Source organism: Haliotis cracherodii, unplaced genomic scaffold, assembly GCF_022045235.1.
Source record: "Haliotis cracherodii isolate W230 unplaced genomic scaffold, xgHalCrac1.p SCAF_11, whole genome shotgun sequence".
Lineage (NCBI taxonomy): Eukaryota > Metazoa > Mollusca > Gastropoda > Lepetellida > Haliotidae > Haliotis > Haliotis cracherodii.
The window spans coordinates 23,663,637-23,680,121 of NW_027266266.1; the positions used below are offsets into that span (position 1 = coordinate 23,663,637).

Consider the following 16,485-nt stretch of genomic DNA (forward strand, 5'->3'; position numbering starts at 1 on the left):
GTGCAAAGGGAGAAATGTACTGTTTACTGACGAGTCCCGTTTCCTACTCACACGTGCTGATGGGCGAGCACGTGTCTACAGACGCCGGGGTGAACGTTACGACCCCAACTGTGTGCAGCAGGTTGTCCCATTTGGCGGCGGGAGTGTCATGGTATGGGCCGGATTTCATCACGGTGGTAAGACGCCTCTCGTGCATGTGGCAGGTGCATTGACAGGTGTGCGTTACAGAGACTTGATCCTACAGCCTTACGTTCCTCCTCACGTCAACGTTCAAGGCGGACAGTTCCAGCAGGACAACACTCGACCGCATATTGCACATGTTTGTCAGGACTTCTTACAGCACAACAACATCCAGACATTACCTTGGCCAGCCCAGTCACCAGATTTGTCCCCGATTGAGCATCTGTGGGATGATCATCTTCAGAGAGTTAAGTGGTCTGTTGTGTCACTGACTGGTGGCGTCCTGTGTTATATAATGTGAACCATGATAAAGCCTCACCAGGAACACCCACGTCTGACTCCAGCATCTTCAGAGAGTTAAGTGGACTGTTGTGCCACTGACTGGTGGCGTCCTGTGAGATATGATGTGAACAATGATAGAGACTCACCAGGAACACCCACGTCTGACTCCGCATCTAGAGAGAGTTAAGTGGTCTGTTGTGTCACTGACTGGTGGCGTCCTGTGAGATATGATGTGAACCATGATAAAGCCTCACCAGGAACACCCACATCTGACTCCAGCATCTTCAGAGAGTTAAGTGGACTGTTGTGCCACTGACTGGTAGCGTCCTGTGAGTTATGATGTGAACCATGATAGAGACTCACCAGGAACACCCACATCTGACTCCAGCATCTTCAGAGAGTTAAGTGGCCTGATGTGTCACTGACTGGTGATGTCCTTCGAGATATGATGTGAACCATGATAGAGACTCACCAGGAACACCCATGTCTGACTCCAGCATCTAGAGAGTGTTAAGTGGCCTGATGTGCCACTGACTGGTGATGTCCTGTGAGATATGATGAGAACCATAACAGAGACTCACCAGGAACACCCTTGTCTGACTCCGCATCTAGAGAGTTAAGTGGTCTGTTGTGTCACTGACTGGTGGCGTCCTGTGAGATATGATGTGAACCATGATAGAGACTCACCAGGAACACCCACGTCTGACTCCAGCATCTTCAGAGAGTTAAGTGGTCTGTTGTGTCACTGACTGGTGATGTCCTGTGAGATATGATGTGAACCATGATAGAGACTCACCAGGAACATCCACGTCTGACTCCAGCATCTTCAGAGAGTTAAGTGGTCTGTTGTGTCACTGACTGGTGGTGTCCTGTGAGATATGATGTGAACCATAACAGAGACTCACCAGGAACACCCACGTCTGACTCCGCATCTAGAGAGAGTTAAGTGGTCTGTTGTGTCACTGACTGGTGGTATCCTGTGAGATATGATGTGAACCATGATAGAGCCTCACCAGGAACACCCACGTCTGACCCTAGCATCTAGAGAGTCAAGTGGTCTGTTGTGTCACTGACTGGTGGTGTCCTGTGTTATATGAGGTGAACCATGATAGAGACTCACCAGGAACACCCACGTCTGACTCCAGCATCTGGAGAGAGTTAAGTGGCCTGTTGTGTCACATGCTGCTGATTGATCCAAGAGGACAAGAATCGGTGCACACACAGCAAAGCTTGTAAGCTGATTGCAGCACATCTCCAAGGTTGTTGTCATGCATGTGTGTGTGCAGTCTTGCTACAACTCATTCAGCTTGGAAAGGAAGGGTAGATCTGAGACCGGGCAAAGGTTCTTAACCACATCTCGATCAAGCCATGGCTTTTTCAGTAGGGGCATTATAAGTGCTTCTTTCAGTGCTTCTTTCAGCTGATTTACTAATGAAGTGCAGGGTTGGCAACACCTTGACACTTTTTAAGGAATCATGTTGGACAAGGGTCGAGACTGCAAGATTTTGTGGGTCATCTTTACTGAATGTTTTCCAACACTGTCAGCACTGGTGGAATCAAAGCATATCTTGGGGGTCATAGCTTACATTTCTGTCGGAACCCAACTAGCAGCTTTTGGCACAGTATCACTGGGAGTAAGCATTGCAGGAAATGCACTCTCAATGAAGCAATTAACAGCAGTGCAAAAACCTCTCATCCTGAACAAGGAATAGTAAAATAACAAAACATATGGAAATGATATAAATATGCGTTAGTAACTTTAGGAGAGACATCAACAACGCTCAACAGCTGGTATCCGAGTGAATATTAATGACATGATAGACAATGACGCTAGCAGCATCTGGCCAGCCAGCACAACATGGTGGAGAAGTGTTGGGTCTTTTCTATTGCAATTTATAAATGATTCATATATTCCGATTTGTACCATAACATACTGCAGGTGTTCTTTCAGCTGTAATATGTCACAAACCTAAATAAATACATCAGATTTTCACCACATATTTTTTACAACTTCATACCGTATTTTCTTGAGTATAGTGCGCACCCATGCATAATTAATGAAATAAGTCCAGATATACAAAGAACACTTTTTGTAGCCAGACAGTTTAATTACATGATGATTTTGCGTACTTCAGTATGGATTTGTTGACATGGTATTTCCGGTGTTACGTGCTCACAGTAATATCTTTCCATGGAAATAAACATCAAAACTCATTATTTCATGTATAATGTGCACCCCCTTCTACACAGCTGTGTTTTTTGGAAAAAATGTGCGCATTATACTCAAGAAAATACAGTAGTCATCAGCCATTTTGTTGGATGTTGCTGTGAATGCGAAATAGAGTTAGACTCATTATATACAAGCTGTTGCTAATTTCTGACTTTCATGCGGACTTATGTAAACTTTACCAACAAGATGAAAATATGTATGATTTTGAAAAACGCAATATACCACTTTTCCAAATGTATTGTGATCCATATTCATTAGTGTTTCAAATCGTGGTAACACCATACACCTCATTGGTGGAATAGTTTTTGTTTGTTTATTTGTTTGTTTGTTTGTTGCAGTACGCGATTTTCCACTATATGAGGTCAGTTGTTAAATAATTTATGCCAATCTCATTAAAATCAGACCTTTGTTCTCTCTACCGCTAAACAAAGATCTGAAGACATCCCATTAGGGGTTACTTCAGAACGACCTTTCATCTGACCAATTAGAGCGTCGCTTACCAGATTATGAAAGTGACAGTCGGAATGTGTTATATATCTATGCAACGTAGAAAATTTTAACACGGGGTATTCCAAAAGATAGTTACGGGTTTAATGACTGAATCCATACAATCTAGACTATCTATTAGCCATTCCAGAATGTTCTTTGGTTCAGGTTTCAAATTTGTATATAATCGAGAATTTGTCAAAATATGTTTTGGAGCGTAGTCGCCAATTCAAAATTAGTGCCATAAAGCACAAGAAAGCTGTCTTCTAATTGGTCATTCCATTGGTCGGTGAAAGTTTGTGCAAGGTCGGTCTGACGTGACCCGTTATGGGATGTCCTCAGATCTTTGTTTAGCGGCAGCGAGAACTAAGATCAGATTTTAATGAGATTGGGACCAGACAATCCAGTGATTGCCTTCAAGAGTATCGATCCATGCATTGGGAAACGATGACATGTAATCAACCAAGTCAGCGAGTCTGACCACCCGATCCCGTTAATGAGATCCCAAAAAACACTGAAAAAATATAACTTATACACAGGTTGTACAAATTTTAAAACATCGTTTACTGGACATGATGGTTGGGAATAAGTAAATTGTTTGGCTCACCCACTCCAAAAAAATGTTTTGAAGAGCTCACTGAAAAAAAATGTTCTGTCTAAAAAAATAGTTACTTAGGCACACCAGAAATGATTGTGGTTTCGAATCCTGGTTCGTCCCAATTATTTTTCTAGGTTTGTCAGCACCATACTCGTGCTCGTGTGTTTCACCAAAGTGGTAAATGTCTGAGACCTGCATCACTTCGAACTTTCTAACCATATTAAGCTGACACACCGCAATATAACTGGAATACTGTTAAAAGCGGCTTTAAACCCAACTCACTCACTCACTCACTCACTCTCTGTCCAATATACCACGGAGGCGGTTCAAGACTTACTGGGTGTCATTCTATACTGTTGCATGACCTTACCTTTACCATGTCCGGGAGAAAGGGGAACAGAAAGGTCAAGGTGAACGAACTTGACATCTGAAACAAGTAAAGCAGACATCAACAAAACTCATCTTATCACAAACATGGCACACAAAAGTATGACAATATTTGCTGAGAAAAAAATATTTTTGGTAAATTACTGTCAAAGACGATTGCTGATTGTAATGTGAGCTTGTCATCAAATATAAACTCATAGAATATGTATAACATAATATTTATGATATTGTCATTGCTTCACATCCATAATGTATTATTGGGATAGATACAGTCACTTATACATGAGATTGGCACAGATAACCCATTCATCTGAGGCAGCATAACTGCAACTTTGTTCAAAATGTCTTCAAACCATAATCACAAGTCTCTGAACTCTAAAGTGATGTAATTCTTTGTGCAGAGTTGCATCCCTTGGGCACATCAGGAACCTGTGATCATTGATTCGAATCACCCTGATTATGCTTCTAGTTTGCTAGCCCTTGCTCGTGGGTTTCACCAAAGTGGTAAAAATGTCAGATCTGCACCACTCCAGGCTTTCCTCCCACATCAAGCTGACACACCGTGACAAAACCCAAATACTGTTCAGAACTGAGCAGTGTAAAACCAAACCTACTCATAGACCCTGAAACAAAACTATCTGAAACAGTGTTCAAAATAAGTGCCTGCCTGTTGGCCCGTGGCAGGTAAATCTCGGGTCGGGCCTGTAGTTCAAAGGTGTATGGGTTCTTATGGCCTGCACTGAATTTAGTGTCAATTTATTTGTTCAATAAGCTGCAGGTTTTTAAATTAGGACCTGAGAGTTTAGTCAGGGCCTTCAGCTCGATAGTCTGTTGGTCCTGATGGCATCACAGCAATTTTTGTACATTTCAAACTCTGATCCAAAACCCTACAATACTTTGGCAATTCTGGATTTCTTCAATTTCAGGCCGCAAATATACTACTCCTCAGGGTCCACTTGCACAAAGCGATCTTAGCACTAAGATGGTTGTAGTGAGTGAGTATGATTTTACGCCGCTTTTAGCAATATTCCAGCAATATCAAGGCGGTGGACACCAGAAATGGGCTTCACACATTGTACCCATGTCGGGAATCGAACCCGGGTTTCGGGCGTGACAAGCAAACGTTTTAACCACTAGGCTACCCGACCGCCCCTAAGATGATTGTAACTCCCATACTTTAACATAGGCTTACGATAGTCTTTGTAATCACTTTGTGCAAGTGGATCCTGGGCTCCTTCCTGTCATACAAACACAGTTGTGTCAAACTTTCAATATGTCAAGACAATTTAACACCAAAATATGTTTAAGTATTTTCATTTCCAGGACTAGATGTTAGTCTACTCGGTCCTAACGGTAAATACCAGGGTGCAGTTGTACAAAACAGCCTTAGCTTTAAGATGATCATAAGCCGATGTTAAAGTGTGGGAGTTATGATCACCTCAGCGATAAGCATGAAAAGATCACTTTGTACATCAGCACCTAGGGCCCTGTTCCACAAATTGATCTTAGCACTAAGTCATACCGCTATATTCCCTTTGTGGAGTAGGTCCCAGGACTACAGGTTTGTCTGCCAACTCAGATCATGGTGATGTTTGTTTGTTTGTTTGTTTGTTTGTTTGTTGTTAATGAGCACTCAGCAATACTCATATATGACATTGGTCTGTAGATAATAGAGTCTGGACCAGACAATCCAGAGATCGATATCATAAGCATCGATCCACGCAATTGGGATATGATGACATGCATCAACCAAGTCAGCGAGCCTGACCACCCGATCCTGTTAGTCGCCTCTTACGACAAGCATAGTCACCTTTTATGGCAAGCATAGGTTGCTGAAGACCTACTTATCCCGGATCTTCACGGGATGAAAACTTGTGATTTCTATAGATTCAAATACTACATACCAGGGCTGCAAACATCAGTGCTATGTACTTGTAGTTAGGTCGTGTGGTGTTCTTATTTAGTTGGAACTTGGAGCATAGTCTTTGGCAGCAGTTCATGCGTCTTGGTTCCCTATCAGGTGGGTCACTGGTCAGTCTGCTGGCAGATGGATGGTCAGTAGGGTCACTCCGACTGGCCGCACCCTCCGCCACCACGTCCACACTTTGCTGCTGCATGGCTGGAATGAGAATGGACGTTTAAGTATAAACACAAAAAATATCAATTAAAACTGTGCACCACGGTAAAGCGGATGTATGTTTGTTTGTTTGTTTGTTTGTTGTAACAACAGCAATAGTTTGTTGTAACAACAGCAATATTCCAGCAAAATGATGGTGGTCAGTAAATAATCAAGCCTGACAATCCAGTGATTGACATCATGAGCATCGATCTACAATGTTGGCACATGACATCACCCATCAACTATGTCAGCCAGTATGACCACCCAATCACTCAGCAATATTCCAGCTATACGACTGTAGTTTGTAAATAATCAAGTCTGGACCAGACAATCCAGTTAGTCACCTCTTAAGACAAGCATTGTCTACCCTGGATCTTCACGGGTCCCAGTAACCACTCCTGATCTCTGAAACAATCTATCTTTATCAAAAAGTATATCAACAGATTAAAATAGCTAAATGCAGCAAAGAGGGTTTTGGTGATCCTGACAGTCAGACTTGTTAGGCTCATCATCAGCCCTTGCCCCTTCTACACGCAGCCTAGACAGCGATTGGGACTTCTCCAAGGAAGCGCTGCCTAGTCAAACCCACACAGAACTTTTCAGAGAATGTGAAGACTCCCCAACACTGCAGCCTTCTGCATTACCCAGATTGTCAGAAGGGCTGTATTCCTGGCAGCAAACCCGGGTACTCTCCCAATGTCAGTCAACATATTGTGAGGTACCAAGACTTCATTGGATTTATCAAAAAGGACAAGATCAGGTTTGTTGGCCCGGATAGGTCTGAGGCTGTATACAAGCATATTCCATGTATTTTGTATTTATCATTTTCCATGACACCCCTTACATATTCTGGGTTGTACCATGGATGGACCTCTGTCTCAAAAACACAAGCTTGGCGAAGACGGTAATAAAATGATCGAGCCACTCCATCATGTCGCTTTAGATACTGTGTTTGTACCAAAGCTGGGCATCCACTGACAACGTGGTGGACAGTCTCATTAAATTCATTGCATAATCTAAATTTCATATTTAGTATTATTTACATTTCGATGCAAATTCACACATTGATGGTTCCAAGTGGGAAGTGATTTATCATGAGCAGCAAACAGAAAGCATTCTGTTTCACTTTTCAGGCCAGCCGACTTCATCCAAGCAAAGAACTCTGCAGGGTTGCTGTTCTTCTCCAATAAACCTACACATGAAGTTGATGCAGTGGTCGTTCAGAAAGCCTCTCCCTGAAAAACTTAGTCTGGGCCTATTTGATATGGCACTTCCCTTGTTTGACACTCCAGCAGTACAGAACCATCGACAAAATCATCATTGGTACATTGTCAATCTCAATGACAGGAAAGGGGCCAACTTTCCTAACTACAACCTCTTATTATCTTGCTAATGGTGACATGACATTCACCGATTATGAATATGGATAAAAAGTATTTTTCTTTTGACCCACATTAAGTACCCACAGCACACCTGGACAGCCCAATGAGTGCCCCATGGCACCTGGAACACAAATACACATGTCATATCAGAAAATGATATATGCCTGATATAAACAGCAAAAATTCCAAAAGATACCTGCAACTGCTCAGCAAACGTTCTACATGTTCTAACCAACTCTCTGTGTGGCCTACATTCATAGACAGATAGAGCACCTTGCTTGACCCCTTGTAAACTATCTTTAGCACTCCAGCTGCAACAAAGTACACAAAACACAAACTGATATCTGTAACCTGATTAGCCATTTACTAATAACATCAAGACAAAGAGTGAGCAGGGCGGGATATTACCACCGATTTTGCAGGAACTTTTCCCAGATATGCACCCCACTTACAGAATTGTTGACAAAGAACATCAAGTTGAGGGCTGCAAGTTCAGGGTCCCAAATTCAGGGCCGACTCCAACATATTTCCATGTTCAAAACATGCAAAAAGCAATATTTCTCAGAAAATCTGCCTCTCGACATCTCCTATTGGTACAGAAACTTGACCCCCAATTGGAAAAGAGTCAAAGTAGTTTTTAAGTCAAAGGTCGCACAAATGTTTCAGTAAATAATTCTAAATGAAAATTAGCTGTATTTTTTCAGAAAATCCAAATTTTGTAAACAAACTTCACACTGCACCTCTCCTATTGGAATCGAAACTGTTCCCCCAATTGGAAAAGAATCCATGAAGCAGTTTTCAAGTTTTAGGTCGCACAAATGTTGGAGTAGAATCATATTTTTTCAGAAAATACACATATCAAAATAAAACTTTGCACTGCACCTCTTCTATTAGTATGAAACTGTTTCATGAATTTGAAAATAATCCATGTAGTAGTTTTCAACTACGCCCTCTTGGTTTATTCTCCCCGCAGTGTTTTATTGTATAATAAACAACAACCACTTGTCTTTTATTTCTTTAATAAGGAAAGGAATTCAAATAAGAGTTGTCTTGTTTACCATTCCCAATTTCCATTCGAAATAAAAATATGTTGAAACGATTCATAGGTATCTGGTGAGCCCAAGGGACACAACCCTGCACGGCGAATTGCGGTCCCTTAGACAGATCGGCCAACATTGTGACACTCTTGGTTTAGGTCAGTATATTTTTCAAAAAGCTACGTGATCATAATGCAGTGCCACACAGCAGGTTTTATTAATCAAGAAGCCATAAAAACAATGTATTGTGTGCACAGTTTACTTTGTGGAGAACACATAATTTTGCATTTGTCACTCTTCATTGGTCATTAGATCCTTCATCAGTAACAAACATGCTAAAGTTTTTTTGTTTGTTTGTTGTTTAATGCCGCACTCAGCAATATTCAGCTATATGACGGGGGTCTGTAAATAATCAAGTCTGGACCAGACGATCCAGTGATTGACATCATGAGCATCGATCCAAGCTAATGGGACCGATGACATGCATCAACCAAGTCAGCGAGTCAGACCACCCGATCCCATTAGTTGCCTTTTACGACAAGCATAGTTGACTTTATACACATGATATCTGGGCAAAACTTTCAGGGATTCACCTACTGTGAATTTCTCACAGATACAAAGTATATGGAACCCTGAGCACCGGATAAGCTGTGGTATTTTGATTTGCTAGCGTAAAAACAAAAAACTAAAAATGTATAATAGCATAACCAATCTGGCCTTTCCAGTTTGCGTACACATGTCTTTTACAGATTTTTTTTTACTGATCGATGCAGGTGGAGCAGCCACAAAATGTTTGAGTCCCATAAAGGGATTCGAACCACGGACCTTCTGATCCAAGGTCAGACGCCTTATCCACATGACCACAGACGTTAACCCATCTGCAAGTTGACCATCTTCATGAGGCAAGCGTGTCCACTAGCCTGTAAGAAAGCCTACTTTCCACGTGGAAACAAGACTATGATAAAAAGGCTAGTTGATGCTCTTGCCTCGGGAAGATGCAAGTTTACAAAAAAGAATGTCATCTGTGGGATGACCCCACTAGGGCTGGGACGGGTGGGTACTGAGTAAGATACAGGTACCTACAGGACTACCTGGACCCATGGTTAGTCACGTGATACATCGTTTAATGACAAAAATTATCTAGATATTGTGTAATGACGAAAATCATCTAGAACTCTTAAATTATCTATGGTTACACTACAAGCCACTAATTTTTGCATTGCTTTCTGACTATGCACCCATTTTGTCTGACTTTTCATTGGGTTGAAAAAAGATATAACTTAAGTCAACTTCAGTGTATGCATGACCAGACTGTTTAACACATGTATCTAAATACGTTTTTCCAGGGCTATGGTAAAAAAAATCTGAATCGGACATTTTGTAACTATCTCTTGAGTGGGTACCCAGATAGGGTCGGGTAATAGGGGGTTGGGTACCTGGGTAGTAAATTTGGACTCGTCCCAGCCCTTGACAGCACGCCCTGCTATACATGCACACATGCATGTCACTGTTATGAGCTGATGTGACACACATAGGCAACACATTAACAGGTGCAAATTACGGCAATGTTTGGTGCAAAATTAAAATTTTTTATCAGGTCCAATCATTGGTTTACAAATACACAACATACCAAAGGAAATAAAATTGTACTCAATTCCCAAAACATTATGATGAACTCAGGCTGTTGTTGCAGCTGATTCTGAGGAGTTCACTGGTCATTCTGAACATGCATTTTAACAAGTAAGATTGATGCAACTATAGGTCAAAATGCAAAATTACTGAAAAATTATACATCAACCATAATATGGTTTAAGTCAGAAATGACTAAGGGGCTCGTTGATTCTATTTCCAGAATCAAGAGATTCCCATGATTTTTCCATTGCATAATGATGACATCCCAATGTCAACGACAACATGTGAGTATCACCTTGAGCCCGGTGGAACTAATTACAAACCTTGCCTAATGTGAGCAGCAACAGAACAGCACAGGTGTCTTGGCGTCGCTAGCTTAACCTCAGGTGACAGACAAGCAGTTATGTATGTTAGACAATGACCGTGACTGTGAAAAGCCTGACAGCAAATACTGAAGCTGGACAAACGTGCCCCCCGTCTGCAGGGCAAACACAGCTACTTGTTCACATGCAGGTGCCCCCAATACAGTAACCACTGCTTAGAAACATTGCCATGCAAATCTCTGATTTCTTTTCATCATGGCTTGATACTTTGAGCTTGTTTCTCCTTTACAGATATTTTTTTATTCTCTCTCTGTCTCTTCCCTCCCTCTCGCTCTAACTCTCTATCTCTTCCCTCCTTGCCTCTCTCTCTTCCCTCCCTCCCTCTCTCTTCCCTCCCTCCCTCTCTTCCCTCTCTCTTCCCTCCCTCTCTCTCTCTCTCTCTTCCCTCCCTCCCTCTCTCTCTCTCTTCCCTCCCTCTCTCTCTTCCCTCTCTCTCTTCCCTCTCTCAGACATCATAGTGTGAGTTATTGGCATCTAGAATGGAGAGGGGCCAACTGAGGCCTAGTCTTATATGTAGTGTAGAGTTTCATCTCTCGAGCACGCCAGAAACCTATGATCATTGGTGCAGGGAACTATGCATAAGGAAGAAGATCTCATGTTTTCTTCTAGCTGTTCAGGGTTCCACTGACAATATCAACAGGTGTTTGAAAGCCAGCACAGCACCAACATTTGACATGGAAACCTTGCATTTCGTCCACAATAACTACCGGTATTTCAAGAAAGATTTGAGTAATCAAACACCAACTGTATCTGACTTCCTTGTTCATACTATATACTTTCTGCAAATAAAGTTCAAATGAGTCTTGCCTTGATCTAGATTGCCTTGATCTAGATTGCTTGCCAGCTAACACAAAATAAATCAATTTTCAGCAGCAGTAAGTCAGAAATATAGAGAGCGTGATCTATTATCAAGTAGAAGTTTAGAATATGTTATGTTTCATGTCTGATGCATGGAAATCATTGATGCATCTCCATTATTCCATTAAATGACTATCTACTTATATGGTTACATCGAAACAAACTGCAATGTAGACAGAAATATAACCAACAACGATTTCATATTTTCTTAACATGAGATGTCCCGATGTGTTACACAAATGATACCTGACCAGTGAAAATCAAATCAATTCCTATTGATTTTACGGCTATTAGCGAGTGTTGTAGACGTGTACTGGAAAGTTTGAATAAAGATGTCAATAGATAATCAAATAAAACATTGGTTACTCAAAACAAAGTTAATTGGTGATCTAATTAAAGGGCATAGACACCCTATGTCTCAGTAAAGATCAACCCATTGCCTCTATTCACTTTAATTGCCAGCAGTTGTGTAAGGTTGCATTGTGTCAACAAAATGGCGCCATGTACTGGAATTTTTCATGCAACAATGAAGCAAAAAATGAAGACAAATATACATTTATTGAAATGTTCAGAACGCTCTGTTGATGTTCTTCACAGAAAAGATCATTATATAAATCACCATTGATTTGAAATTTTCCACAGGGGGTTGCATTATCGACAGGGATATATGGTAAAGCTGACAAATATCTGACGTTCCCATAAAACAACATGCACTCTTCACTCCATGTTCATGTTCATTGGGTCAGTAACTGAATATCTATTGAACAGTCTCCACAATTCTACAGTCTGGGAATATTTTTGCAAGACTACCCACTCGGTTCAGAAATGTACCTGTCTGACATGATCTATTTGGATCTCCTCAGACTTTTGTTTAACAGTAGCAAGAGATAGGTAAAGATCCGGGGTAGAATAGGTCTTCAGCAACCCATGCTTGCTGTAAAAGGCGACTTTGCTTGTCGTAAGAGGCGACTAGCGGGATCAGGTGGTCAGGCTCACTGACTTGGTTGAAGCATGTCATCGTATCCCAATTGCGTGGATTGACGCTCATGATGTCAATCACTGGATTTTTTGGTCCAGAGTCGATTATTTACAGACCGCTGGCATATAGTTGGAATATTGCTAAGTGCGGCATTAAACAACAAACAAACAAACAAATCAAAATGAGTTTATGTAGGTTGATTTTATCATTTCCAATCATAATTTCTTACAATATTTCTTTCTAATACTACTTCCAAAAGTTCACAGACCTATTTATTTACAGACCGCTGTCATATAGCTGGACTATTGCCGAGTGCGATATCAAACAACAAATAACCAAACAAAGAAACGGTAACGAGAAATAAACATTTAAGTTTGATGAGATCAGCCACTGTAAGTCAGCCATATTTAGTCAACAATGGTTTGTCAGCAATGTTTCCTCAAGTACTTTTCATCAGCTATTGTTTGTCAACCATTTTTACTCAGCCATTGTCAACCAGATGTAGCAAGCGTTGCTGTCATAATGCTGACCCAGCAGAATTTTCATCTAGGCACTTGTTAATATTGCCCTTCACTTCACAAATTGCCACATTGAGGCTGATGCTCAATGCATCGGTCATGGTCCATTAACTCAGATACAGCATCAGCATGATATAAATTAATAATACACAGCTGTTTCAGGTCAAACCACAATTTTAAGTGTTATGGTCAATTTGTCTCCATGACGAAATCACTGCATTGCCGCACACTCTGCAGATTTCCTCTACAAAGCCAAGCCAGGCAGTGTTCATATAAAGGTACTACTCATGTTGTGTTACAAACTGATTGCGTCCAGCTACCTATCCATACAACAATGTGGCATGTAAGATAGTCATCAAGCACTACCAAAAGACTTCCAGACCTACAATATCATGTGACAAGAGTACATCAGTTCATACATATGACATCTAGACAAGAAAGACAACTATGATTAACATATGGAACTGCCTAAAAAATATAAAAGTGGACAAAAAAAGGTTGAAAAACTCTTGGCACATGAGAGAAGTTTCAAGATTGCATCTTTTATACAATATGAACAATAAGTAAAACTTCAAGACAAATTAGACTTGCCTGAAGGACATCATTAATTGTGATGAGAAAAGACATTATTAATGAAAGAAACCACGTTCGCGACTTTATTTATATAAATTATAGAGAAAAAAAGTTTACAACGAAGGTCACTGAGTTACAAATAGCAACGTCATAGAACATACTATAGGATGACGTCACAAACAAGAAACGTGACGCTAATGATGTGACATAGCAATAGAATAGATAGCAGCATGTCGTTAGGGGAAAGCGACCGCTATCAAGTTACAGTGGTCCGCAGATTTCTGTTAGCTATAGTACTTTAAACGTTCACATTTAGTGCATTATATATTCCATTGTTAACATTTATCTTTACATTAGAGCATTGTATCGGAAACATATGTACTGGTCCTGTCATTTATACCGGTTGTAAGTGTCAAGTTTTCATTTTGACGTGACATGTGCGACAAAGATACCAAATAGTGTAAATTTTTCATCATGATAAATTCGCTATGGTGTCAATAGTTGCTGTATACGGTGTCATATTAGGTTAGCAGGAAAACATTGGGTGCCCTATAGTTTCCTGCTAACCTAATATGACACCGTATCCGGCAACTAAAGACACCATAACTAATAATATATTGGCTGATAAACAATCCCAATTAGCACCTCTTCCGACTGATCAATGAACACTTATTTATTCGTGTATAATACACACTCGTGTGTTTTATGCACCCTTAATTATGGACAATTAAGTTCTGGACAATATATCTGTCGTGTATAATACGCACAGACTTTTCTTTTGTATCTTTTCAGGCTGTCAGCATAAACCACGAAATTTACGATCTTTCAACTCTTTCTCCAAAATTATGTTCTAGTAAGAGCCCCTTATTTCTAATTTTGAGAGCGCCCAGGGCGCTTATTCCATTGAATATGGTATGCCTAAAATATGCAAAATAAATAACCATAACCCAATTACCATGACTATTTTTGATTTGCTTACATACAAATATGCATGAAGAATTCATGAAACCCAATAGCATAACTGTCTGTAATGACCTGGTGTGGCCTTTTCAACTTGTGCATGTTGTGTATCATGTATATTTACTATTGATTGAATACAGGCATTGTGCATATAAGAACTCTACTGCAGTGAATAATGAACAAAAGTACCACATATTACATATTGCAGAATATATATATCCTTGTAGATTCTCAAGTAATTGTTTGTACATTTCAACATGTTATTTGTCTCTTATTTTTTGTGACTTTTTAATATTCATAATGTCTGAATGCAGGCAGGTAACTTTGATCGGTCACATGCCCGACTGTCTTGTTGGGTTTAAAAACTATTTCAAACACTGGTCCATTTCCTGCCAATGTCAAGATGTTGTAATTCTGGGAGAGACAGGCACGAAGTAATTAGAGAATAACCAACAAGTTACAGATTATCAGTCAACACTGAATGAATGGTGATAATTGTTTGTTTGTTTGTTCGTTGTTTAATGCTGCATTCAGCAGTATTCCAGCTATATGACCACGGTCTGTAAATAATCCAGTCTGGACCAATCTAGTGATTGACATCAAGAGCATCATTCTCTGCAATTGGGATATGATAACATGCATCAACCAAGTCAGCGAGTTTCACCATCCGATCCTGTTAGTCGCCTCTTACAACAATAATAGTCGCCTTGATCTTTAGCAACCCATGCTTGTGAGAGGTGATTTATATATATATATCATTCAACGACATAAACCTGGTCTAGGTATTCACAGCTTGACTGAAAGATATGAAGTTTGAGTCTGTAGACTCTTGTGTATCTGTGGGTCTTATTTTAATAGCTCTTTAGGCTGTTATAGACCCACTATTGCACATATTTTGACAAGATAAAAGATACATTTTCTCATTTTTGTGTTCCTTCAGACGCATATTCATGGTTGATTTAATACTGATGTTTATAATATTTATCCACACATGAAATTATCACAACTCTCTCATAAATATTTTATTTATATTAATTTAGACTATTGGTGTTTTTTGCTGCGTGACTTGTTATCAATATCATACTCGTGATGTACAATACTTCCAATTGCATATAAGTAATAACGCGAATAGATTTCATTAATAAGTTTCCAATTTCCTACCGTCATCCTCGTGAATATTTTTGGCAGCTTGACTTGACATTTCTTGGATCCGTTTGAAGACAATAGATCTAGATCTAGTGTGGGGGAAGAATTCTTCTTAATCAAATTCTTAGCATCCCAAAGATTTGTCGTCTTTTCTCGTTTGTCTGTATTTTTCATAAATGCTCAGATCCTGCGTTGAATCAGTTTATATGCGCGATCAGCTGACTGTAAACTCTGACATTATTTCGTCAGCCAACAACCAGCTGGCGACCTCTGATTAAAGCGGGGTAACTCTTGTCTTGGGTGTCTTTCAAAAGTGGGAATTCAGTTTAGCGGTAACACTCCCAACCTACCGTTCTTTTCTGTCTTCACTTTGTGATAAAGCGACCGTAAAATTACGTTTGAACAGTATAAATTAATTCGCATCTAACGTTGATTGTTTACTGGTTAAAAGTCAAGATTTTTTCACATGGAAATTCCATGACGTGAATCGAGTGTGGAACCACATAAAACATCATGTTAAAGAACCATAATTTTTTAATTTGACGTTAAACGATATACGGCTTTTGCATTGGACGAGAGGTCGGTCACATGACCGCGAAATTGACGTTCATTTAAGGATTGACTGTGTATTTTTTTCGGTTCATTGAGGTATGAATCGAAAAACCGATTGCAAACTGTATGAATCCGCGTAGCGGATTCTTACAAAAGTTTGCACATCGGTTTTTCGATTCATAC

At 40.2% G+C, this 16,485-nt stretch overlaps 1 protein-coding gene across 1 annotated transcript in view; it reads right to left on the reverse strand.

Annotated features, from left to right (window-relative positions):
- Positions 1-16,002, reverse strand: part of LOC139456345 (uncharacterized) — a 34,672-nt gene extending 18,670 nt beyond the window's left edge. Inside the window, exons 1-3 of the mRNA XM_071237990.1 lie at positions 15,766-16,002; positions 6,068-6,282; positions 4,147-4,203 (exon numbers count right to left, since the gene is read on the reverse strand). Coding sequence (XP_071094091.1) covers positions 4,147-4,203; positions 6,068-6,282; positions 15,766-15,805 — 312 coding nt within the window. The 5' untranslated portion in view covers positions 15,806-16,002. The remainder of the gene's footprint in view (positions 1-4,146; positions 4,204-6,067; positions 6,283-15,765) is intronic.
- Positions 16,003-16,485: the final 483 nt, after the last annotated feature.